The sequence below is a fragment of the Perognathus longimembris genome, chromosome 21, assembly GCF_023159225.1.
Source record: "Perognathus longimembris pacificus isolate PPM17 chromosome 21, ASM2315922v1, whole genome shotgun sequence".
Lineage (NCBI taxonomy): Eukaryota > Metazoa > Chordata > Mammalia > Rodentia > Heteromyidae > Perognathus > Perognathus longimembris.
Window position 1 is genome coordinate 16,934,502 of NC_063181.1, and position 27,174 is coordinate 16,961,675.

Here is a 27,174-nt window from a genome sequence, read left to right on the forward strand (position 1 = left end):
ATCAGTGACCACTGAGGAAGATATAGAAGAAAGTCTATCCACACACTATAAAAGGAACAAGTGCACGCTTTTCACCCATTTACATTTCCTGTTTCTTTTAGCTTTTTAGCATTACTGTTCACACTATGTTGGTTATAAGGAAGTGGTAGTATCTTGTACAAATAGTAAAAGTTAAATAACATTTTTGTGTCATTTTAGGACAAATATTAAGGTGCCTTACATCGAGTGGCAAACATGTATTCTTTTCAATGTTGGCAGTTGCCCAGTGTTTCCAGTGATTAAGTCATGCATTTATTTACTCACAAAGCATTTATTGGCCCCCTGCAGTTTGTAATATGCATATCTCTGGTGGACTGGATGCTGAGCATGTGATAATAAATGAGTCATAGTTCCTGTGTTCTAGCAGCCACCAGCTGATAATACCCAGTCATTTTGGGTTGTTTTATATTTTATTTATTTTCATCAATATTCTGTCTTCCAGAAGATGTTCTAGGTGATTCGGATACAGCAGCAAAAAGACAAGAATAGCCTCTTCCTTTATCAAATTATTCTCTAACTCAGGAATTAAAGTCAACATTAATAAAATAAAAAAGCAGGCAATACTAAGGCAAATTTTTCCAATAAATAACATATTAGTATAGAGGCATATTTTTTGGTGAGAAACTTAAGAAATGAAGTAAGATTAATGTTTGTTTATTTTTGTGCCAGGCTTAAACTCAGGGCATAGGCACTGTCCTTGAGCTTTTATTTTGCTCAAGGCTAGCACTTTAACCACTTGAGCTACAGCTTCTCTTCCAGCTTTTTGGTAGTTAATTGGAGATCAGACTTTCCATCTTTCCTGCTCAGGCTGGGTTTGAACTGCAGTCCTCGGGTCTCAGTGTCCTGAGTAGCTAGGATTACAGGCATGAGCCACTGACACTCTACTAGAAGAGTTGTTTTTCAAAGAGACTAACCTAACATTATAGAATTAGCAATAGTTAAAACTGATTTCTAAAACTGCTATTGCTTGACCAAGAAGATTCCTTCTTCTTGCTTTCAATGCTAGGGATGACACTTGGGGCCTCAGTCATCCCAATCGTCTACTCTAGCACTGAGCTATAGCCCGGGCCCCAGACTTAGAAGACTTGAAGATAACTTAGCATTTGATTTATTGAGAACTTTAATGCCTCACTCGTATCAACTATAAAATGTTACCACCTGAAGTATTCTCCACTTTCTTTGGAAAAGCTAAACGGCCATTATCACCAGTTTTAAAGTCATTTCTCACATTTGCTTGAGCTGTTTGTTGTATGCATTCTTCATCACAGAGGCAAAAATTTAGTTAATTGCAGTGACCTCAGAGATACAGAATTCAATTTTCAGCACCACCCACTCTTTAATTCCTGCTGTTCAGGATTCCTGCTGATGTAGTGAAAGATTAAGGTAAAATTTTAGCGTGACTCAGAAAGGAACCAGAAACTTGGGTCTCATCACTATGCCCTATAGTCAAGCTCCCCAAACTTCCTACCCTACTAACCTAGAATGTGTTTGGTCTATTTTTTTGTTTTAATTTTTCCCTTCTTCTGTATGCCACAGTAGAAGTAAATTCAAAGAATTGATAAGAGTAATAAACTAGAAAAAATGAGTTTCAAATTCAAGCATACAATTCAGACACAAATCTGACTTTGACTCAGAAGATGTACCAAGCTCTCGGATGCGTTGTCATTTCCCGGTGGTGACTTTTCTTCCTGGGCCCACCCCACCACGGTGACAGGACAGCCCCCACCGGGCGCCCACCTCCAGCGGCAGCCCACAGCCTTGCACGCTCCTGCTGAGTGTTTGCAGGAATGCGGTATTTGTTTCACCACAAGGGTCTTCAACAGGATTGGATGACATATGCCTGATATTTTTGTGTGATCATGGTTTAAAATCAGATGCATTTTGGAATTAGGAGTTTGAAACAGGAAGGACACATTCTGCACACTTCCTTGGAATCTTAAACCTTACTTAAATCTTATTACTCCTTCTTAATCCATTACATTGAGATGGAGCAGTCTGTCCCACACTGTAGCTCATTGATCCGCTTTCACAGCTGGGAGCTTGGACACCACTATGGTCCTCACTTCACCAATGAGTTAACTGCTGTTTACCTGAAAGTTTGTACCTTATTAATGGAATACTAGGCTGGAAATGATATGATTTATGACTCCTACTTCCAGCTGAGATCAATCCTCTGCTAATCATTAGCCTCCGTCAATAATAAAATGGCCGCAAAGGACATAGTAATCCTTTGGTGGTGGTGAAAATCTGTTCCTGGATCTGCATCTTTTATTGGCAATAGTAATACAATTATTTTTCTTTCACAGTGGAAAATCTTTCTTAAGGTACAACCTGGCCTCGGCACTTCTGCAAATCAATTCCAGGAGCTTCTTAAGAACCAGCGATCACTGTGTTTTAATAAAAGATGAGCCCTTTGGAGTTATCTGATGAGGGAGTTTGAGAATCAGAGCCATTCATCCTTACTGTAATCATCAAAAGTCTCCGCGTCATCCTGTTGCATAGGGTTCCATTCACCGTGTTTAAGTACATTAAACTTCTCCACTCCCATTTTTAAAACTGTAATTTTATTGTCGTTACGAAGGTGTTGTACACAAAGGTTACCATCTCATAAGCCAAGTATGAGTATGTTTCTTTCTTTCTTTCTTTTTTTTTTTTTTTGGACCGTGTTACCCCTTTGCTTTCCTCCAGTTTCCCCCTCCCCTCCCTGCCCACAAGTTACACAGTACCATGTCATCATTTCTCTCTTGCTTTCTTCCCCCCTCCAGTCCGCTCAAAAGACAGAACAAGAACAAACAAAAAGAAACAAATAATCCAGAAAGCAAAAACAAACACTACTGCCATCTACAAAACCTATGTTTCCATTTCCTGGAGTTTGTTTCAATTAAAAGTATTTTATTTGTTCAGAGGAGTTATGCCCTTCTGCTCCTTCCCTAAGAGTATCCTCCTTTATTCTCACTGCTTGTGTGTAAATGTCTAGAGTCCTGGGTAATTTGTCATGCCCTTGTGTATTTTAGGTCTAACTTTCACCTATGAGAGAAAACATTGCACCATTTATTTTTCTGTCCACTCCCTTTTAAACATACATCTTGTCTGTCCTGTTCTAACCCATATTAAATGTTCAAAACTTGGGGTGAAATGAAGTGGTAGTTATTTTTAATTAGTAAAGCTTTAATTATATCTGTATTTCACTTTGATTTAAGAAGCTGACTGGAATACCTCTCATATAAAACAATTCTATGAGTGTAAAGTAACTTGTATTTAGCAACTGAAATATTATTCTGTTTTAAGGACCTAGATGATTTCTTTAGGAATTCCTTTACTTTTCTGAATCAACCTCTGTCCCATAAATGAAGCTTTCATGGTACAAAATTTGACAAGCCAAATGACCCCTTCAAAACCTGGTATTTTCATTGTTGTTGTTCTTTTCTCCAGATTTAAAAAAAAAAATCTGAATCTTTCTTTCATCGGGCTGTATTCTGTATAGGTTAGCTGACATGTTTTTGTGAAAATGAATATTTCCTCATTAACAGGGATGCACTGTAATTAATTTTAAGGAGTCAGGGTAAATACTCAAATTCTTCCCTTTTATGTTTTGAGATGTCACCAAGTCAAATCTCTCCCATTGTTTTGTCAGTGCTACTTTTCTTTGTGACCCAACCCAATTTGCTTGCTTATAGTTATCTGCCTCAGACTTAAATTTTCTTCAATTTCCCCCATTTAGTGGGACATGGTATTTAAAAATCTTAGGTGTTGGGGCTGAGGATATGGCCTAGTGGCAAGAGTGCCTGCCTCATATACATGAGGCCCTGGGTTCGATTCCCCAGCACCACATATACAGAAAATGGCCAGAAGTGGCGCTGTGGCTCAAGTGGCAGAGTGCTAGCCTTGAGCAAAAAGAAGCCGGGGACAGTGCTCAGGCCCTGAGTCCAAGGCCCAGGACTGGCCAAAAAAAAAAAAACTTAAGTGTTAGGCATGCCTGTTTTTCTTATATCATTGTGTTTAGGCCTATTCAGTTCACAGAGCCAGGAAGTAATTTTTACGGCTTTTTATCATGAATTCATATTGATGTTTCTAATTTTTATTATCTTTGCATCTTATATTGAAAATTTTATTTCTTAATGAATTGGTTATGCTTCATACATGATTTAAGACTCTGATATTGATATTATCATGCTAAGAACAGCTCTCTGAACAAAGCTTAAGATTTTTTTTTTTCTGATTTATTCTGTACTTGGGGAGTTAAAAAAGTATATACGAACACCTACTCCAGTGTCTCCTAGAACTTGTGAATCAAAATCTTGAGGGAGACAGGAGTGTTAGCAGTAATGTCAGCTTGTTTATTCTTTAAATAATAAGTCTGTGCTATTCTGCCCGAGCCAGTCACAGGCCTGCTAGAATGTGTGAAATCTGTTTTGCTTTTGATTATAGCTGCGGGCTATACCTTCTTTTCTCTTAACATATTTTTATAATAATCTTAACATGTAATTATTGAATAACTGGCACTAGTTGAAAAGTATAATGGAAAGGGAAAGGTCTGGGAAACAGAGAGGAAAGTTAGAAATTTGTAGGAAGTTGGCATGGGGCTGCCACTACCATGAATAATAACTTTTCATATTTTTCAGACTACATTATCCATGACATGTTCCCTAAAGTTCCTTAGAGGATGTCACATAGCAATCCTGTTCTTAATAGTACTTTAGGATCTATTTAACAATGGCTTAACATTGATTGCATATTTAATGTTGCTAGGCATTCAATGTATTTTTTAATAATATTACCTCTTTTAATCCCGTGCTTATATTATTCCAAGTTTATAGGTGAAGAAATTGACTTAAATACTGGAGTTCTGTTCATTGATTTGCTTTTCAGGGAAAACACAAGTTATCCTCCATCACAGGTTGCGTTCCTAGGAATCGGGTTGGGATGGAGATGTGGGTGCCCAACTCTACTAGAGGTTTTGCTCCCGTACCCCTTTCACTCCCACCCCACAACCAGACTCCAGGAGTCAGTCTCTCAGTAGAGACAATCCTTAAAAAAGGACTGACAGCATAGAACCTTTCTTCTAATCCTTGAAGCAAAGGAGAACAAAGTCCTTCAGTCCTTTTGTAGGGCTCATCACAAATGTCCACCACAGCCCTAATAATATTGCCATAATTTCTCCAAAACAGAATCTTGGCAAAGATTCTTTTCCATCTGTTAGCCCTCCTTGTCTTGTTGAAGAATGGAGGTTCAAAATATGTACATTTATGTACCTGGTGTGGTAGGGCACCCTTGCAATCCCAGGAGGCGGAGATGGAAGGAACACGATAGGAGGTAGCATCTCAAATCCATTCTTCCACATTGACTTTTGTAACTCTGCTTGAGAAATTTCTCAACCCAGGTCAGTGAAGAGAAAGTTCTGCCACGTTGCAGCTTCTTCTCTGTTTTATTTTATTTATTTATTTGTTTGTTTTAAAACACACTCGGACATTCAGCATCCATCTTTCATCCCAGGTGTTCTGCTGGGGAAAGACATTTGTTCTTAGCCCACTGGGCACCTGTCCCGACAGGCTGTATGAACTCTGGGACGGTAGCTTTGTCACCTGCTGTTATCCCTGTGTTACCCACCCGTTCATCTGGACCAGTGGATGCAAAGGCTGAAGCATGGTGCCCTCACCGACCCCCTTCTTCTGGCCTGGTGTGCTGTATGTGCCATATCCTTTGCGTGTGGGATTATGTGCTCTCAGAAAAACAAATGTCCACATTTGCCCATGAATTAGGTCCAACACATGATATAGATGTACTGTTTGATGTCTTCTTGCTTTAGGGGTTTATCTGGTCTTCATTTTTATTGGAGGATCTTGAAATACTCTCAACATCTGTTCTGTTTTTTAAAAAATAACAAAAAAGTAATTTCTGTACACATTAAAGTTCAGCACCTAGCAATGTAATCTCTTTGCTTTACAATATTTTGTTCTGCCTATTAAGCCAATGGAGACTGTTCTAACTTGGGCCTTGTTTGACTGATACCTGGGAGGACTGTGCAGTTTTACCATTCATTCAGAGATATCAAATACATGTGTTGCTTGCATTTATTCTTCCAGGTAAAAGGGAAAAATGTTTTTTATACTTACTAGACACTGTTGAAAACGAAGTGTATAACATGTAGGGGAGGAAAAAACAGGGAGAGAATAAGGGAAGAGGTGACACTGTTCAAAAAGAAATGCACTCATTACCTGATATGTAACTGTAGCCTCTGTACATTACCTTCACAATGAAATTTTTTTTAATTAGAAAACACACCACTTAAAGGTCATCAAATGGTTATGAAAAAATAAATCTGTAGTATTGGAGTAAACTTAGTCATCCCAATTTTTGTTGATACTTTTTTCCAGAATTTCATCTTTGATTGCAAAAAGATATCAGATTCCACTTGTAGCAGCTGAAGCATGATCAGCGGTGGGGTTGGGATATCTGAAATAGCTCGATTTAGGCAGATGTGATTGATTGACCTTTGCGCTAACTGGCAAAATTGGTTCTTGTTTGGTTTTGGATTTTTGCCAGTCCTGGGGCTTGAACTCAGGGACTGAGCACTGTCCCTGGCTTCTTTTTGCTCAAGGCTAGCACTCTGCCACTTGAGCCACAGCGCCACTTCTGGCGTCTTCTATATATGTGGTGCTGAGGAATCAAACCCAGGGCTTCATGTATACGAGACAAGCACTTTACTACTAGGCCATATTCACAGCCCTCAAAATTGCTTCTCATCACTCAGTAACTGCTATGTTTCCTTTTCCTCTTAAAGGCACTTTAAGAGCCAAACATTTTCTTGACATGACCACTCTAATTATATTTAAGGTGTTCTAGAAAGAAGTCTAAGGATGATGAGCATTGTCATGATACAATTGCAAATACTGCTTTCCAAAATCTACAAGGTGTTTAGCAAGACTAAGAAATAGAAAGAAATGGGAAATTAACTTCAAGTTAACTGCAGCATATCTTCTAATGTTGTAATAAAGGTATAATCTGCTTACTTCATGGTAAATCAGAGATTCAATTAGGAAGACATCCGGAGTTATTCTCTGTAGACACTGTCTTGGGGCACTACCTTTGACTGGCTTAGTTCCAGTTGTTCTGGTCTTGGTATTCATTAGCCTCCTTATTTCTTTTGTACTAAAATGCAGACTAACTACTGGCTACATTGTGAATAAGTCCTCTGTCTTCCCCCTCTCCCTTTTTTGGGGGGGGAGGGGTGGCGATTGGTTGCATTTACAATATGGGAAGAAGAATAAAGGGAACTCTGGCATGTATAGTTAGCATGTCCTAAGTAGCATATAAGATTACCTCATGATAATGCATGATCACTTGTCTTTATGGAAGGAAGTATTTGATTTTTTTCATCACAATAAATATCAAAGACTTATAGGCATGAGCTTGACTATGAACATTTTTGCCTTATTCCACAGTAGTCTTTTCTGACCATAAAAAAGCAATATTATCTATTAGCGGTAGTGTGGATAGCTCAAAATTCACCGTAGTATGTCAGAATGGTCAACTTAGCATAGTACAAAAAAAATCACAACACTTTGGTCCTTGCTTTTGAAATAGACTGATTTAATTATTTGTGTAAAATCATTTCCCTCGTCTTTCACATGTTGTCAAGAGTAATTATAACTGAACACATTGGAGGAGCAAAAAAGCCTTTGACAAGGCAGATCTCATTGTACAGAGTGTTAGAATTGGCTATTTCTTTGGTGGAAGTGATTGCCAGACGGGCTTTGTAACATAATTAAAAAACAGAATAAAGACACATTAAAGACTATGTTAAATGTACATTTTACAGGCTCTTAAAATTGTTGTGATAAATTTCTCAGTTCCTAGAAAGTAGAAACCATCTTTGAGTAGTCTTTTTGAAATAGGTTAGTGTTCAAAACCCATATCACTTACTAACACCTAACTACAATTGTTTTAAATTTCTCTGATATTCAACTTCCTTCAGTTAAGAAAGCTATAACTTAACTATCTAATTAACTATAACCAGATAGTTGTGAGGATTGAAGTATAACATACTTAACTCTCCTGCTCCTTATTTTTTTTAACCAAACTTTGCATTACTTCCTCTTCTATATCAGTCTATCTGTAAACATAAGACCAGACTCTCCATCAGAAACAGGAGGTCTCCTTTGTAGGCCAGAAATCATCATGTTTGCTATAGAGCAGGCATTCCTCTGTATATTTGGAAGGAGGAATAAGGACAATAGAAATGGCGGAGCATTTAGGTAGAAGATGATACAGAAAAGAAACTCAGTACAAAAGCAGCAAAAGCCTGTAAGACTTCTCAGTACTGTTAGACTAGGGGAAGAGAAGAAAAAAAAAACATATAGAACAGTTAGGGAGTTAGAAAATGTTGAGTACAAATTCATAAGAGGAAAAAAATTATATATATATATATACACACACACACCACTGGATGTAGAGCAGGTGGTAGCAGCTGAATCTGTGTCATTGGAATTGGGAAAGAATCTGGAAAATAGAAGAGGAAGAAACAGGAGAGTGCTGTTGGCTGAAACTGGTAATATGGGCCAGGCTTTAGAGGAAGGACTGATCATTTTTATGTTCTGATGGGGCATGACTGACTTAATAGGATGGGGGGACTGGTTGAGTGCAGGACAGAGAATAGATTAAGGGGGGGGGGGGAGCTGGCACAGTGACTCAGCAGTGGTGAGGGTCTGAACTCCAAAGGAGAAAAATGTAATGTCAGCACCCATTTCATCTCCATTACCACAGAGACTTCACCTCTCCTGCCCAGCTGCTCTGGCTCCCATCCCTTCCAGAAGTTCTTCAAGAACTTCTGACTCTTGATTCCCCTTTTCTCATGTGCATTTAGTATCTTACCTTTGCCTTTGCTTTAGAAAAAAATACAAGTCTTTTCTATTAAAAAAATATACCAAACCAAAACTCGTCCCTCTGACTCATATTTCCTTCAGGTATGGTTTTCCTCTTTTTTCACGTGTTATTTACTCTTGCCTTCACCATTTCCAAACCTCCTAATTCCACATCTCCACCCGTTCCACTGAGCACTGGACACCATTACACCACTAAGGGCTCTTGGCTGACATTCTCATCGCGGCTTCACAGTACCAGCTGCATTACTCACTCGGCTTGGCTACTCAAAAGCTTTTAATAACACTGCTTGCTGGCTCTTCTCTCTATCCTGACCAGACTGGCGCTTGGATCGAGGTTTTCTTCCTTGTGTCCTGAACCCATCCTTTTCTCCTTTGCTACATCTTTGAAGGGATTCCTTAAGGAAGGGTCCAGGGCCCTCTCCTGATCTCACTTTATAATCTCTCCATCAGTTGTTTGAGGCAAGTTCCAATGTCAGTTTTTATCTACGTAAAGATGTTGCCAAATTTATATGTCCCAGTCCAGACTTCTTTTCTAAGATGTAGATCCCATTTTCTTCTCTTCTTGAACGTTTTGGAAGCACTTCAAACCCAGCATCTCCCAAAAGGAACTCATTATCCTCAATGCTGATCTTTTTCCATGTTTCCTCTAGTAGTGAATAAACATCTGTTTGTGCAAGTTAGAACGCTTAACACTTTGTTCTTGGACTACTCCCTTTCCTTCACCACATATGTCCAATCCATCATCAAACCTGTCCATTTTGCTTCCTGATGAACCCATGCATCTTTTTCTTACCACCACCAAGATGCTCATCCTGACTATTGCTATCTCTGTCCTGATTGATCCTCTTTCTGGCTTCCTTCCAGCTTGTTCTCTTACTCCTTAGATAGAGGCTCCTTTCAGCATGCACTGAAAAAACTATTGACATGCTTTTTGTTGATCTTAGAATAATGGAGTTGTGGCTAAAATGGTAGAGCACTAGCTCTAAGCAAGTAAGCTAAATGTGAATGCGTTCAAGCCCTAGAACAGCAATGAGACCAAACTTGTTACCATGGACACCAGATGCTGGATGGTCTATCTGCTGTCTTCAGCATCCCTTGCCATAAGGGCCCCTCACTCTTGGTAGTCTAACCACATTTTATCCCTACTTAACCTGCCATTGCCCTTCTTGCACCTACACTGTTGAATATATTGTCTATCTGGGATTCCCTCCCTCCCTCTCCCCCCTCCCTCTCTCCCTCCTTCATTCCTGTCTTCTTTCCTTCCTTCCATACCTTCGGCTCTCTGCTATTCTCAAGAAAACCTTTGCACATTTTCTAAATTAGATAAGAGATTTTACAACAGCATGTTGTTTACCTGTCTTCCCCACTGGTCTGAAAATTCGGTAAGAGCAGGGATGTCTTACTTTGTACCTGTAACCTGGTACACAGTAGCTACTCAATACACATTTATTATTCCATCAGGTAGACATTTCAGTTCACAGGAGTGTCTAGTGCAGAACAAGATGATCACAAAAGTTTCCCTTGTACTTTATGATAGACAGTGTGCTAGCTCCAATTACAGCTGCATAGAAGATAATTATAAAGAGACCTGAGATTTCTTTAGCTGCATGCTTCTGAGGCCTCCATGATGCTATATATCATAAAGGTGGTTAGTGACTGGTCCCGCAGATCTGTAGCTAATTTATTTCCCTTGTAGCCTCTGGCTTTAAAATTCTTACTAATTTGACTCCATGTCTACATTATTTTTAGCCCCGTTGACCACTCTTGAAATTCATCCACATTTTATTTCTCTTTGTTAAAAAATATCTCTGAACGCATCTTAGCTACTTGTTCCATCCGTTTGTTCCACCAGAGCCTTCATTCCTCTGAATTCAATTTTCTTGTGACATGCACCCCTCTCCAGTATCCAAGGATGAAATCTGAACCTTTTTGGCAGTTCTTAATAGGCCCTCTGAGAAACTACCAGTAATTTCTCGTCTCCTGCCACCTTCTCAGATGTCCCCCTTGTAATAACAGACGATTCCAGAACGTTCCATGTTGTTAGACTTTTTGTGCTTTGTCTCATCCTAATAACATCCTTTCCACCCATGCCTTCTTATCTACCATCTGTGTTTGGGGAGCCCCTAAAATTTTCAAACATGGATCAAGTCACAGATTTCTCAGGTACCCCTTTCGCTCCCTTAGAGGAAGGCTATCCAACAGATATATAATGGACCTGTAGAAAAGATATGGATAACTAAAAGCACAGTTCCTTTATCTTTCAAAGATTCATATAATACCTGCCTAGGTGAGAAATAGCACATGGTAGAGTTTTTCTGGGAAGCATTTCCTCTGGAGATCAAGTTTGCTATTAGTTGAAAAGTAAAATGTCAAGAAGTTCGTTGTCTAAATAACCTTGATCCATGTTCAGATTTTTTTTCTGTCTCACATAATTATGTTGTCACATCCTTTTGAGGATAGATTTCTAGTCATGACATGGTAATAAAGTGGTGAGTCTGTTCTTCAAAGTGACATCTATCAGGAAAACTTTGAAATATTTTATTTCTTGGATATATATATATATATATATTTAAGATCTGCAAGAGAAGATTTTTTTTTTATACCAGTCGAAATGTATGTGTTGTAAAGTTCCACGTTCTCACACTTTTTTATGAGCTGTTATGAAAGCCAGGCTTCAGGGCAAGAAAACACTAGAGGAAAGGCTGTTTTATGCATTTCCAGCTGCAGAAAGTAGTAACACTTCATGTGGGAGTGCTGTATGCATTCTTGAATTTCTTCCCTAGGGGGATAATTGGACTCTGTTCTTTTAGCTTTCAGGAGGGTATTAAACCTTCTCTCCCAACACCAACACCACATTTGACTTCTATCTGCTCGCACTCAGTAAAATATTTTCCTTAATGTCCTAAGCATTATTGATGATTCTGTTTGTGACACCATGTTTTGTACGACTTCCCGGAAGATTGGAAATCATTATGGGGTTCCACAGGATTTGCCAGATGTGAAGAAGGATTAAGAATTAAACTGTCTGCTTGCCTCTAGTTGATACTAAATTATAAAATGCACTGGTAAACTGGAAACAGGAATCAAAGCACAGGGATGAATAAGCACTTCCCTAGCTTTAAAAGCAACACAAACCTTCAACTGTATGATGATCCCAAGGTGTTGATGTTGGGAATTCTCTTAAAACATTTTAAAGATGATGTGGAAAAGCAAGTAAAGAGATTTTTCTTAGTTCTTCTAGAGAAGAAAATCATGTTGATTGGCACAAGCTGACAAAAAGTTCCAAAACATTATGTGAGTGGGCAGAGGAGGAGCAGGTTTGACCTCATTTTCAATCAATTCAGCCTTTAAATACTTCCTTGGTTCTCTGCTTTACCTGATGAAATCTGTAATTGTTCCTTTGAAGCTTCTATTCAGTAGGGTTAATTTTTCCTCATCCTTATAAACTATTTGGTTTTTAAATGTATATTTCTTTTCTTCGTGTGCATACATAATATATGTCCATGAATAAATTATGCATGCATTTTAAAATCTTCACAGATTTTATTTTACAATTCAGCCTTGCTTTGCTTTAATCCTCCCCCCCCCCCCCCGCCACCTTCCTTACATTTTCCTGATACCTTTCTTATTTTTAGACAGGTCATCTTGTAGGAATAATTCGGTAATATTCATTACAAATTACTAACAGCTTTATTAACATACTTTATGTTATATGTTATCTATCTAGTGAAAATTCTGCTTTGGAACTTTCTTTTTTGTTATTTCAGGAATTGCTTATCTCCCAAATATGAAAAGTTCAAACCTCCCCACTGTAGCCTTTTATGATTTCTATGAAGTAGTACAGAAGCTCACATCTGTAGTCCTAGCTACTCAGAAGGCTGAGATCTGAGGATCTATGTTCGAAGCCAGCCATGGCAATAAAGTCCGAGAGACTCATATCTCCAATTAACCACCAAAAGGTTGGAAGTAGAGCTGTGTCTCAAATGGTAGAGCACCAGTCTTGAGCAAAAAGCTAAGGGACAGTACCCACACCCTGAGTCCAAGCTCCAAGACTGGTACAAAAAAGAAAATGGAGCATTATAATTTGCCTTTTTCTACCTGTGGTTATTGGTGTACTTAGTAGTTATGGCCCTGCTCTGAAAAGTGTATGCTCTTCGCACTGAAATGGTGACATAAACAGTGCAAAATGGTGTATTGATCATTTGTTTGAGATTCATGTTCTACTCTTAAAATTCAGTTTAAACCACTTAATCTTAAATTTTCAGGATAAAAAAGCTTTTAAAAATACATACATACACATATGTATGTATACGTCAGACGTCATGTATATGATTGTATATGTAAAAATCATGAACATATATCATAAACTAAAGCATTAGTTTTCATAAGGCCTCCAAAAGATAAAAATAAGTTAAATTTCATAAATGTTTTTAAATTTTATGTGTTCATAGGCTTCTTGATTAGTTGTGGGCCATTTAAACAGTTATATGCGTGTAAGTTTTTTTTTTTAAAGGTAATCAATTTGCTGTTTATTTTTCTGTTGTAAAAATTAACCTATACTTTGCTCCTTTAATTGCCTGTTTCTTCTTTTTATTTATTCTCGCTTGAGTCCTTACCTGGTTTTTTTTTTTTTTGTCTGATTTAGAATCTCTTTCCTATTACTGTTTATGACAAACACCAAATTTAGCAGGAGGTTATTTGCAAAGTAAATTGGCTTGGAGAACTAGGACTAACATCAGCAGATTTACTTATTCTCCGTGAACACCAAACTTCGCTTGCAGACATGATGTATCCAAATCTGAACAAGAGTTGAAACTTGAAAGAAAAAGGATTATTCAAATTTTAGATGTGTTGAGAAGTAATGCTTTTTCCATATTTCATTTGGATTCCCAAAATACTCACTTAAATTAAACCAAGAATATATAAACTGGATCAAAGTCAGTTTGATATTCTATCAAGGTAAAAATATAAGAGCCACAGCTCGATGATCTGCATTTATTGAGTCCATGGACAAACAGGCATGAAGTATCCATTATGAAGCAGGTAACTCAGGGCACACAGATAACTAATACGCTGGATCCACAAAGAGAAGCATGTCCATAGGGAATGAAGCAATGCAGGAAGAGAAGGATCAAAATGGTTCTCAGAACTGAGGGAGGAAGGGAGAGGGTTCTGCCAGCAGATTCTTGAATTCAAATAGCTTGTATGAACTACTGGGTGCCTATTAAGAATTTCATATTTACCGGGTAGTACATATGGGATTATAGAGTTAATCCCTAAGAAGGATTTGGGGTGCATCTTTCCTTTTTTCTAGGTGTTATTTTACTATATATGTTGAACACCTAACGTCTACATTACTAAGAAATCTTCAATTTATTCTAGTGCCTGTTAACTAGATGCATGCAGTGTTTTGACATGATTTTTTAAAAGTAAATTTTAGTATAATTTTAATCAGTTCGATGACCTACTTTAGATGAACAAAAATTTAAATTTTGTTTCAAATTGCACAATACATTTCTGAGTCAGCAATGAATTTATTATCCATGTTTTCTAATATCATTTGCAAATGACAATCAGTGGAATAATCTAGGGTATCAGAGATCAAACTTAAAAATTGTTTTTTTTTCTGTTAATATAACCATTTACACTGATAACACTTTAAATAAACATATATCTTATTAGGAAATTTATACTTGCCCATTAAGAATGGGTCCTGGCAAAATAAATGTAATATTTCTTGTCAGATAAACAGTGATTTTCTTAAAGCCTGAATGAAGAAATATCCCCTTTCCCCACACATACACACAAAAAAATGTGTTCACAATATTCAGTGTCATAAAGGAAATCAGACATTTAAAAAAAGAATGCAAGAATCATCTATTTGAAATAGAGATGGCTATGAAATTTGAACAGTGGCTACTTAAAAACTACAATCCGGGGCTGGGAATATGGCCTAGTGGCAAGAGTGCTTGCTTCGTATACATGAAGCCCTGGGTTCGATTCCCCAGCACCATATTATATAGAAAACGGCCAGAAGTGGTGCTGTGGCTCAAGTGGTACATTGCTAGCCTTGAGCAAAAAGAAGCCAGAAACAGTGCTCAGGCCCTGAGTCCAAGCCCCAGGATTGGCAAACAAATAAACAACAACAAAAAACCACTAAGGTCCCATCAGTGCATCTTAGCCAAAGGCAAAACTTGTAGAACTGAGGTATAAATTTTTTTTATGTGTCACATTGAATTGGGGAGGGAGGGACCCAACTTGTAAGCCTTTGGTTTTGTAAATGATTATAAATACTAAGAAGGGATCATTGTTTTTCACTCTGAGTATCCAGGTCTTAGCATGACTGTGAAGGGTCCGTTAGAAACTGCTCATTCCTTTGTCTTCTGCTTAAAAAGAAAATTCAATCTCTACAGCAACTTGGCTAGAAAAGATGTTTAGACCAGGGGTTGGATGCAGATCATTTTATATAACCTTTCTAAGCTGATTGTAAATAACTCCAAGTAGCTGATTGTCAAAAAATAGTGGATATTTTCCAACTGAGAAGATAGTATTTTTAATGCAGTTAGCTTTCCCATTAAAGTCAGGCACCCCACAAAATTATCTCATCATAGTGATGGGGACAAACTTTTGGAGGCAAAACTAGTTATTATATAATAAAGAGCTCTCCATGAGGCAAAGCCTTAATGCTCAATGCTAAGGATTGTATTTGCATCTGTTGGCTTATAGTATAGTACAAAGTCTGGGTAACATGCTTCAAAGTCTTCACATGAAATGTTTGAGTTGCTGACCTGAATTGCTTTGGGTGGGGCAGTTACTTTCAACCATGTTCTTTTCGCCAGTCTGTTAACTCTTAGTTTATATCTTGGCCTGATACTTAACCAAAAGAAAAGGAAGGAAAAAAAGATATGGCCTGGTACTTAGCAAAAAGAAAAGGAAGGGAAAAAAGGATAGGGAGAATAGGAACTCCTCATAAACCATTTTCTTTTAATAGATAATTCTTCTTTTCAGAATGTCATACTTTATCTTACGAAGCCATGCTCACAGGTTATATAGAGGTAGGGTTTTTTTTCCACATATTTACATAAATTTACTTATCTAAACATGCACTTTCTCCATTTTTCAGTTCTGTCCTACATTGCTAACCCAGGCTTTGCCACAGGGAAGTGCCCTTAAATCTCTTCCTACTTTAAGAGTCTTAAAACTACATAGATGGAAATAGAATCCTTGCCTATAAGGCATGGCCTCTTACATATGCACGGACTGGTAAGCTCTCTGTTTAACCTTTAGTTTATCTCTTTAAAGCCCTGATTAGGCACCAATCTCAGTTCAGTCGATTCTCTGCAGGCGGAAAAGAGCAAGACTTCATTTCTTTGGTCAGCATAAAATGTCAGATGGATTAGTTTAAAGTCCAGACAAAAGGACTCTGCAGCCTGAGCACCTTACCCTGCTACACTCCACCACTGTGAGAGTCTGAGCCGTACCCCTGCCCCCACATACCCCTATTTCCTCTGAGCCTCTGATGTCTACTTTGACAGTCTCTTTCTTTACCTTTGTCTCTATTTCTTCTGTTCCTAGGTGAGTGTGTGCAGGCAGAGAAAGGTTGCTAGTCTGATTTTTTTTCTTATTAAATGTGTTTTTTTCCCTCAAGGCAAGTTTTTTTTTGCCAGTCCTGGGCCTTGAACTCAGGGCCTGAGCACTGTCCCTGGCCACAGTGCCACTTCTGGCCGTTTTCTATATATGTGGTGCTGAGAAATCGAACTCAGGGCTTCATGTATATGAGGCAAGCACTCTACCACTAGGCCGTATTCCCAGCCCCCTGTCACTTTCTTCTTCTTCTTCTTCTTCTTATTTATTTTATTTTATTTTATTGCCAGTCTTGGGTCTTGGATTCAGGGCCTGAGGACTTTCCCTGGCTTCTTTTTTGCTCCATGCTAGCACTCTGCCACTTGAGCCACAGAGCCACTTCTGACCGTTTTCTAGATATGTGGTGCTGGGGAATCGAACCCAGGGGCTTCATGTATACGAGGCAAGCATTCTTGCCACTAGGCCACATTCCCAGCCCCTGTCACTTTCTTGATAAGCAGCAACTTACCAAGAAGTCATGTGATAAGTATGCACATGGTTTTGTAGTCTTTCAGGGTTTACCTGTGGTTTCGAACCCAAATAAACCTATAAGTACTGCCATTTGCTCTAAAAACCATTTTGAAAAACTTCTTTTGGACTTATTTCTACCAAGGTTTGACCTTGGACAAAGGGCTCTTATGAGGGGGTTTGGAGGTGGAGAGGACTTTGTGAGTTGTAAGATGGATAATGACCAGCCTGATCCTGTTGGTACTTCATTCTACTGTGTGATTATGTTTTAATCCTTTGGCACATAAGATTTTTATAGCTATAGCAATCTTAAAAAAAGTACTCATTCTTTTTTCCACTTCTACTCAATAGTGACTCTGATTTTTCTGTACAGTAAATGAGCTGTTGCGTATGCTGAAAGTATCATAGTATTCATGAGTCACAGAATCATCTACTGACTCTGATTCACTCTCACGAGGGAGTGTTTAGCTTTCCTTCTCAAGGGAGTTAAGTATGACATGGCTTTATCGCTATTCTTTGAAGCATATAACATTAAGATTTGGCATGATTATTCTTAATTGACTCGGGGGTAGACAGACAATCCCAGTACTTGGTTCTTTCTGCCTTCAGAGTTAATGGCATATAAGCTTTGAGAAGTGAGCACATTCAATTTTCCAGGTGCTGTTGTCTATCATTATTTAGAGCACAGTGAACATTGAGCAGAGAATGTAATTATGTATCTGGTAAATTTATAATGTATAGCCAGTAAGGGTCTATTTGTTCTAAGCATAACTATCCCAGTTCCTTTTCTCCATTCTGTATGTTTCCCTTTTCAGAGGAGTCTCTCTTACTAAGAAAGCAGAAGTTTTGGGAACCATCCACTCATTTTTTCATTATTTATAAACATTTGCTGAGTAGTCAGTTGCATGTCCGGGTGAGCATTGAGAATGGGTGGTGCACAATGGTAGCCCTGCCCATTTCCTGGAACATACAGACCTAGTGCAGGTGCAGGGGGCCTTTATCTAGCTTATCATATGAGCTTGTATATAAAGTTTTACCATTCATTATTGTGTTGTCTGTCTGCTTTCACACTACAGAGGTGGACTTAATAATTGCCATAGAGAACTTGTGGTTATAAAGCCAAAAATGTTCACTTCTTGACCCTTTCTGAAAAAGGGCCTTGGAGAATGATGGAGACAGTCCATAAATGCTAGAGTGTAGAAAGTCAACTTGTTAAAGAATACAAACTCTGCTGAGGTCAGATGGCACTCGCTGGAATGTTGTAAGCAGGGAGAATTAATTGTTCATATTTGAATGTTAGAGAAGTCCCTATAGCTCTCATATAGGAAAAATAGCGGAGACAAGTTAAGTGCAAATGACTTGAGCCAGCCTCTTGTGTTTAGATTTTGACTCCCCTGATTCTATTCTTGAGTAATTTTCAGATTTTCTCTCTGGAGGATAACCATAGTGCCTAACTTAGGTAATTAAATAAGCATATAGAGTATTGTCAACAGTCATTCCTATTACTGCTATTAGAAGTAAGAGTGGCTCAATGAAGGCAGTGAAAGTAAGAATAACTGAAGGGGTCAAATTCAAGAACTCACAAGTGTGAGAACTAACAGGATTTCATGTTCAGTGTCAGTAGCACAGATCAAACCAAACTAGAAATTGAAGGTGAAATACAGGTTTTGACTCCATAAGTTGAATGGATAGTTGTTCAGTCTCTGAAGGAGTGAAGATAGTAAATAAAATCAGTTTTATGATGTGTGTGAATGGTAGGCTTAAGGATATGTTAAGTTTAGGTGCCAGGGAGATAAATGGAAATATTCAAGAAGCAATAGGCTAAAAACATTTTGGAGATCACAACTGTGATGTTGCTTGGTAAATGGATGTATAAATCCATCCTGGGAATATGGCCTAGTGGTAAAGTGCTCGCCTTGTATACATAAAGCCCTTGGTTCGATTCCTCAGCACCACATATATAGAAAAACCCGAAAGTGGTGCTGTGGCTTAAATGGTAGAGTGCTAGACTTGAGCAAAAAGAAGCCAGGGACAGGCCCTGAGTTCAAGCCCCAGGACTGGCAAAAAACAAAAAACAAGAACAAAAACAAAGCCAATCACCTCATTTACAACAAAGTGAAAAAAATAACCCTACAGGAAAAGGAACAACTGGTAGGCTTCTCACAGAGCCCTATCAGTTTAAGATTGGATAAGGGATGCTTATGTCAAAGAAGAGATCAAAACTACTTACTTTTAAGAAGATAAGGAGTTTGAATCTGTTAAAATGTCTCTTGTTAAAGTGGATGACTTTGAGAAGGGTTTACATTTGCATTCTTTATATTAGCATAGGTCAACCTAAACTACAGTATATATTTTACCATTTGGATAACTGGATTTCATGTAACAGAAATGCTATGCTATAGATTTTGACATCTGGCAGTCTGTTCAAACCCACTCTCCTATAGCCATTTTCTTCCCCTCAGTTATTGTTTGTTTCACCAGTTCATTGGACCTCATGTGAAAAATGAGAAGGAGAGAATGTCTTCCTTTTGGGTTACCCTTAGTTCAGTATTAACTCAGGTTCAGTAGCTTAAAAAAAAATAATAGTTTTTTTTTAATTCACTTACAACACTACTGTAAATCAGCATAATTTCAGAAGGAGCCAAAAGTTAGATTGGAGAAATGGATACTTTTAATCCTCAGCTTCAATGCTTTCCTCTCCATTACAGTTGTGGTTACCATACACTTTTCTTAGGATTAGTTTGTTCCCAAGAGAATCCCTTAGACCTTCATGAATATAAGATTTGGGGCAAGATGGCCTTCTACCTAGTTATCCTTGACCCTCATATGTGAGGCTCATGCCAAGTTCCTAACTACTCAGATGTGGGCCAATCAGAAGCCTGATCTTCAGGCATATGTCCATGGAAAAATGTTATGTTGATGTAATCAGGCTTTATATTTTATATTGTTTTATAGGGGGAAATTGTGAAAACCTTTGAAATGACCTAAATACATGACCTGGTATATATGACCCATTGTTGGGCTATTTTACAATCTTGTAAATGATACAAAATGGCTAATAATGCAGGGGATTCTTATCTATTGAAATGGAATTTGTTTGATAGAATAGTTATTTATTGCTCTGTGGGTAGAGACCAATTTTTCTTTTTCCAGTCCTAGGCTGTGAACTCAGGGCCTGAGCACTGTCCCTGGCTTCTTTTTGCTCAAGGCTAGCACTCTGCCACTTGAGCCACAGCGCCACTTCTGGCCATTTTCTGTATATGTGGTGCTGAGGAATCGAACCCAGGGCCTCATGTATACGAGGCAAGCACTCTTGCCACTAGGCCATATTCCCAGCCCGATAGAGACCAATTTTAAAATATATTTGTAGTTCAGTATTTTTTTTTAACCAGTTGATAGCAACCTACATATATGTGGAGTTTTACTCTTGTATGTTTGGGAGGGGGATGAGCAATACTGGTTTGAACTTCAGCCTCATATTTACTAGGCAGGTACATTTACCACTTGAGCCACACCCCAAGCCCCTTTTTGCTCAAGGCTAGCAAGCACTCTACCTCTTGAGCCACAGTGTCACTTCTGGCTTTTTCTATATATGTGGTGCTGAGGAATGGAACCCAGAGCTTCATGTATGCAAGGCAAGCACTCTACCACTAGGCTATATTCCTAGCCCAAAGGTGGTTGTACAAGGATATTACAATCTTATTTATTTTTTGCCAGCCCTGGGGCTTGAACTCAGGGCCTGGGCACTGTCCTCAAGCTTCTTTTGCTCAAGGCTAGCAGTCTACCACTTGAGCCACAGCACCATTTCCTTTTTTTTTTTTTCTGTTTATGTGGTACTGAGGAATCAGACCCAAGGCTTCATGCATACTAGGCAAACACTCTACCACCAAGTCACATTCTCAGCCCCTCCATATTCTTTAAAGCAAGGTTTTAAACTTCACTTTTAACGGCAAATGTACTCACTGCCTTATATATGAAACTGTAAGTCCTCTGTACATCACTTTCACAACAAATAAGTAAATATTTTTAAAAAAGAAAAACATTAATCAAATGGATGATAATTCTAATTATCTCATTGTAATGTTATTATTATAAGATTCTGCTGTGGCATCTTACTGTGGAGTGAAACAGCAGAATGCCAGCAGCCTGTTCTGCAGTTCTCTGTGTACCGAGTATCTTTCTTGCCCAGCTGTGTATACTCTGTCTCTCCTGTGTCTAATTATAGTGGACGGATCTCTCTTTAGGCCAGTGGTTCTCAAGTTCAGATGCCTATTAGAACCAGAGGTGCTTTTTAAAATCCAAAGGCCGAGTCCAATTAAATCATGGCATCAGAGTGAGCCACAGACTTCAGTATTTTTTAAATCCACTGAGGAGATGCTAATATGGAGGAATGTTCTTTGTGAAAAAGAATAGTACTGGCTTAAGGCATTGTACATCAAAAGCAAAAGCACTCAGGATTTCTGCATAGAAAGATTTGCAGAGGTGATGAAGATTGTCCAAGCAGAAAAAAAAAATTCTTGTTGAATATCTTTACTTGCAGATCTGTTTTTATCTGTACAGCCTCTGAAATAAGGCAAACTAGGTAGGTATAGTGTATGGCTTTAAAGCCTACACTGAAACTAAGCACCTGTGGTTCACATCTATAATCCGAGCTACTCAGGAGGCTGAGATCTGAAAACCCAAGTTTGTGGTTCAAAGCCAGCCTAGTCAGATATATCATGAAGACTTTCATCTCTAATTTACCTGCAAAAAACCATAACTCAAATGGTAGTGTGCCAGTTAGGCACACCCCCACTCCCCCCACAAAAAAATAACCTAAGAGTAGAGGCCTTGAGTTCAAGCCCCAGTACAGGTATGTGCTTGCGCAGGTGCACACATGCATGCGCACGCGCGCACACACACACACACACACACACACACACACACACACTGACTTGGATATAGTTAGTATTAAAGATTTTTTTGTGTGTGTTTGTTTTTCCCTCTGTCATGGTTCTGAATTCAGCTAAACTCTGAGAAAAACAAAACAACAACCACAAAATATAACCCCACTGAACTGGGCTTACAACACTACCTAGTCCTGTGCTATTTGAGGCAGGAAGCCTGTTGAGTAACAGATGTCATCCACTTAATACCACAGTCACCGTATGCCTGCATTGCTGAAAAAAAAGGTTATGTTCATCATGTATCAGATAACTATGACAACCACTATTGTCCAAGGCCTTTTGAGTGTTTCAACCAAAGATCCTAGAAACTCATCACTCCAACCCTTAACAATATACAGTCTTAAGAGTGCTTTGAGAGAGTTAGGTTATAAAGCATGAAGTATAAATGTGTTCATTCATGGATTTGAAATAGTAAGGTGAGGAGATAGCCCCGATTGCTTGGTATTTCCTTTCACTCTGAAAGGTATCTTCTAAAAGGAAGTCTTGACTGTTGATGGCCTGGTTATATTTTACAACTGTTTTCTTGCCTCAGGTTTAAAAAACAAACAAACATGAAAATATGTGTCATGAACTCTGCGGTGGTGGTTTGCCTTCTTGTACTCATTGTATATCCCCCTCCCTTTTGTGTAGGAAGACAGAGATGTCAATAACCCTATGCCTAACCGAGGAGGCAATGGATTGGCTCCTGGGGATGCCAGATTCAAACCTGTGGTACCATGGCCTCATGTTGAAGGAGTAGAAGTGGACTTAGAGTCTATTAGAAGAAAAAACAAGGCCAAACATGAACAGGAGCGCCATGCTGGAGGAAATGCCCAAAAAGACATAATGCAGAGGCAGTATCTCACATTTAAGCCTCAGACATTCACCTACCATGATCCTGTGCTACGCCCAGGCATCCTCGGTAACTTTGAACCCAAAGAACCTGAACCTCATGGAGTGGTTGGTGGCCCTGGAGAGGAAGCCAAGCCATTGGTTTTGGGACCAGAATTCAAACAAGCAATTCAAGCCAGCATTAAAGAGTTTGGATTTAACATGGTGGCAAGTGACATGATCTCACTGGACCGCAGCGTCAATGACTTACGTCAAGAAGAGTAAGCACACATCCTCTTCTTTCTAAACTTGGGACAATTATTGTCTTAATAGATACTTAGATTTAGTTAGATTATTAGGAATAGAGAATACACTTGTGCCTTTATTTCAATGAAATAAGGGACTGTTGGTCAGCAAAATGTCTAGAAGGTACATTATTGTACCATTGAAGGTATGATGTATAAAATTCTGGGGAGGGGTTCACCCCAGACTGCTCAGTCTGAATTTCTTTACCTCTAGTTCACAATGAGAAAATGAGCTAGTCATAGAATGAAAATCAGCTACATTATTAAATACTTTAAGTAGCTTAATAGATAACTATTTTAACAGCAGAACTTTCTCACTGTGTTGATTTCCATTCTGGAACAAAGATACTCCTCATCTTTGGAACAATAGGTCATTCAGCTAACTACATCTATGATTGCTTTATTTTTTTTGTTGTTTTTGTTTTCCTTCTCCTTACTGACACCAGCTATTGAAACACTATATGCATATCCAAAAGGATTGCTCAGAGAGAAATAAAAAATACTTAACCTATGCTTTAAAATTCTTTTACCTGTTATGTATGATTTTAAATGAAGAATTTGCAACTCTGAACGTTTGATAGTGACTATTAACTGAAATCCTGTATTTCTCTCTAGTCTATTTAATAACCAAGTTTAATAATTTGGAATCTAAGTAGATTTCTTCATTAATAGAGATACAAAGTTAAGTCAGGGACTGGGAATGTGGCCTAGTGGTAGTGTGCTTGCCTAGCATGCATCAAACCCTGTGCTTGATTCCTCAGCACCACATATACAGAAAAAGCCAGAGTGGTGCTGTGGCTCAAGTGGTAGAGTGCTAGCCTTGAGCAAAAAGAAGCCAGGTGGGCAGTTCTCAGGCCCTGAGTTCAAGCCCCAGTACTGGCAAAAAAAAAAAAAAAGTTATCACTATTAGAAACCTCTCTTAATTGTGTTCCTGATGGTGTAATGGAAACATATTCTATATTTGAAAGATTAACACACCAGGCACAACACGAACCCAGTCTACAAGCACACGCAAGCATAATCTATGACCACAAGTAAAGTTCCATGCCTAATATAGTGCAACCCAATAGATTTTAGACATTCATACAATTAATGTTTAATGTAGAAGTGTAAGTGAAATATGCAAAGAAAGTAGGAGTGGAAGTATAGCATCATGAGATTATATATATGTATATATATATCATATTATATATGTTATGCAGAGTAGAGTTAGCTTCTTCAAGGGCTGTGAAGGCAGTATCCTGGAGCAATTTATTCCTAGTGCAGGTTTTCATAGTTGTAGGGTTGCCAATAGAAGATGCTCAGTTCAATTTGAATTTCAGAAAGACAAAAGAGAACATTTAGTCTAAGTAAGCTCCAAATACTTCATGGGAATAAATACTGAAGTACTTTTTGCTTATCTGAAATCCATATTTTCCTGAATGTCCCTTATTTCATCTGCCAACTTGCTAGTCAGGGGAAGGGTGGGTAGAGCAGAGTTAGAACTGCCATGTGAGTGCTCATTAGGACCCATAATGAGATCTATGGTTCCGAATCTAGAGTGCGCCCAGTTACCTAAACACAGCGCTCAGTCCTGCAATCTATTGCGCAGTACTTGGCTATAGAGTTGCCTCAAGAACTCACGGCATTCTCATTGGTGTATTAAAGGTGAAAAGGAGGGAAATAGGTGGAGGAAAGCACCTACCATTTACTCTCTTTCTATGGTATATGCTAAGGTATATTATAAGTTGAGTTTTATTCTGGAGCAAAGAAACTTTCAATCTGGTTTTGAAAAAAATAGCCATCGTGTTCTGAGTATCCCGTGTAATTAACTACTGAAGTGTGAGAGTTCTTACCTGGGGGTGTGATGTCGGAGGCTCCAAGGTGTGACTCCCTTGTATAAATCCAGAAAGTGGGGGACAAAGTTGTAGTTCATCCCAAGATAATTTGGTGTTTATACCCTATCACACCTAATGCCTGTTTCAGAGCAAGTGATCTTAGCAGCGGGCAGAGAAAATTTATTTTTAATTTTGGGTCATTTAAATATAAAATAGCTAATGTTCAGTATAAGAAATACACTAGAAATGACCCTGAAGGCAGGGTCTCCCTTGTGAGCTTCCCCTGTTACTATACTTCTCTCTGTAATACCCAAGCCAGTGTGGCCTGTCTGTCCCCTCTCTCTGCTCTGCTTTTTCCTCTTCTTAGGCTGTTTTTTCCTGTCCTTTAGGTCTCCGTTGGACCTCCAACCTTGACATCTACTTTTTAAGGCTCCATTTTATTCTGTGAATGCTCCTTTGCCATTTCAAAGTAAAATTTCATGCCCAGTATAGTGCCACACAGTAGATTTTAGACATTCATACAATTAATGTTTCTTTCTTTCTTTTTTTTTTTTTTTTGGCCAGTCCTGGGCCTTGGACTCAGGGCCTGGGCACTGTCCCTGGCTTCTTCCGCTCAAGGCTAGCACTCTGCCACCTGAGCCACAGCGCCACTTCTGGCCATTTTCTGTATATGTGGTGCTGGGGAATCGAACCCAGGGCCTCATGTATACGAGGCAAGCACTCTTGCCACTAGGCCATATCCCCAGCCCATAATTAATGTTTAATGTAGAAGTGATAAGTGAAATACGCAGAGATAGTAGGAGTGAAAGTATAGCATTATATATGCATATATAATGCAATATACTATAATACATATTGTTATATAATATATAATTATATAATATATAATGTAATATATATAATGCAGAGAAGACATATCTTACAGGGCTATGACGGAAGTATTACAGTGGTACAGTATTATACATTTTATAATTAAATACTGGGTTATTTAGTTTGTTAAGTATCTTTCTTACTAGATTATAAATTGCAATAAAGGACTGTGTCTTTTTTTCTTTGCTAAATTACTCTGAGTAACTGACACATAGAAGTGCAGTAGTAACAACTTGGTAAATTAACTTTTGAGGGAACGAAGAAATGAATGAATCTGCCTCTGTTTTCACATGTAAAACCTTCGATCTGTTATTTTTCCTCTCCAAATTCAGTAACCTAATTCTTAAAATGGGTCTAGCAATATTAACCTCTTAAGGATTGGGATTAGAAGTAAATGACAAAAAATTCTGGAGTCATTCATAAATTAAAATGTGTAAACGACTCTACTCCCCCCAAGTTTTGCATATTAACTTACTTGCATATTAGTACTTTCACTGACAACATGTTGGGAACACACCAAACATGCCCTCCCTCACCCTCACAGAAAATATACTAGGGAGCCATCTGCAGCTCGAGCTTGCTGCTGGCCATATGAAGCTTTAGGGTGTGGGTCTGAACAGCCTGGCTCTCCTGCCTCTGTCAGTCATATAAATGAGCCACCTGCAAAGCTTAGCAGCCAGACTTTGGGCTGTTGGCCCAGCTGTGACACCTGATCCCCTGTGGTTAACTTGTTCGTTCTTGTGGTTGATCAAGAGTCCTTTAGGATGAATGTTCTCTACCAAAAAGCAGGGGCGAGCTACCCAGCTGCCACTGTGACTCATGGACGTGGTAGCTTTGAATTCCATTCACTGGCTGAGTAATTTACTATTTGTTGATTGCTCCTTAAAACGGTCGCACTATTTTGAGTGAACTGGGGGCCTACTCCTTTTTAAAGACTTGAATCAACAATGACTTCATCCTTTTCATACTTATTTGTCATTAAAATATATGATTTCCTGTAATGACTGACTATCTCCAGGGTATACAAGATACTGTATGAACCTGCCTTGGGATACATCAGAGAACACAGCTCGTCATCAACAGGCCAGGAAAGAGGGAAGAATGCTGCAATGGAAGGTAGAATTGTAGAGCTAGAGGAAAGGAGAGAGTAAAATGAATAAAAAGAGAGAGAATAAAAAGAAGTCACATCAGGAGAGACAGAGCAGGACACATGGAGAGGGTACTCAGGAAGACCCCTGAAAGATGAGTACATAATTCTAGGAAGTGGGTACCAGAGCAGGAAGTATGCACAGAAAAACAAAGCTGGCTTGACATAGGACATTCAAAGGCCACCATACCATTCACAAAGTCTGTTTTGCATTTGGTAGCCAGACTCACTGAAGATTGATAAAGAGAGCTTTAGACTGTCACATTG

General features: G+C 38.6%; 1 protein-coding gene across 2 annotated transcripts in view; it reads left to right on the forward strand.

Annotated features, from left to right (window-relative positions):
- Window positions 1-27,174, forward strand: part of Galnt7 (polypeptide N-acetylgalactosaminyltransferase 7) — a 121,573-nt gene that overhangs the window by 44,984 nt on the left and 49,415 nt on the right. For both annotated transcript variants that reach the window (XM_048330344.1, XM_048330342.1), the window contains exon 2: window positions 22,589-23,049. In XM_048330344.1, coding sequence (XP_048186301.1) covers window positions 22,589-23,049 — 461 coding nt within the window. The remainder of the gene's footprint in view (window positions 1-22,588; window positions 23,050-27,174) is intronic.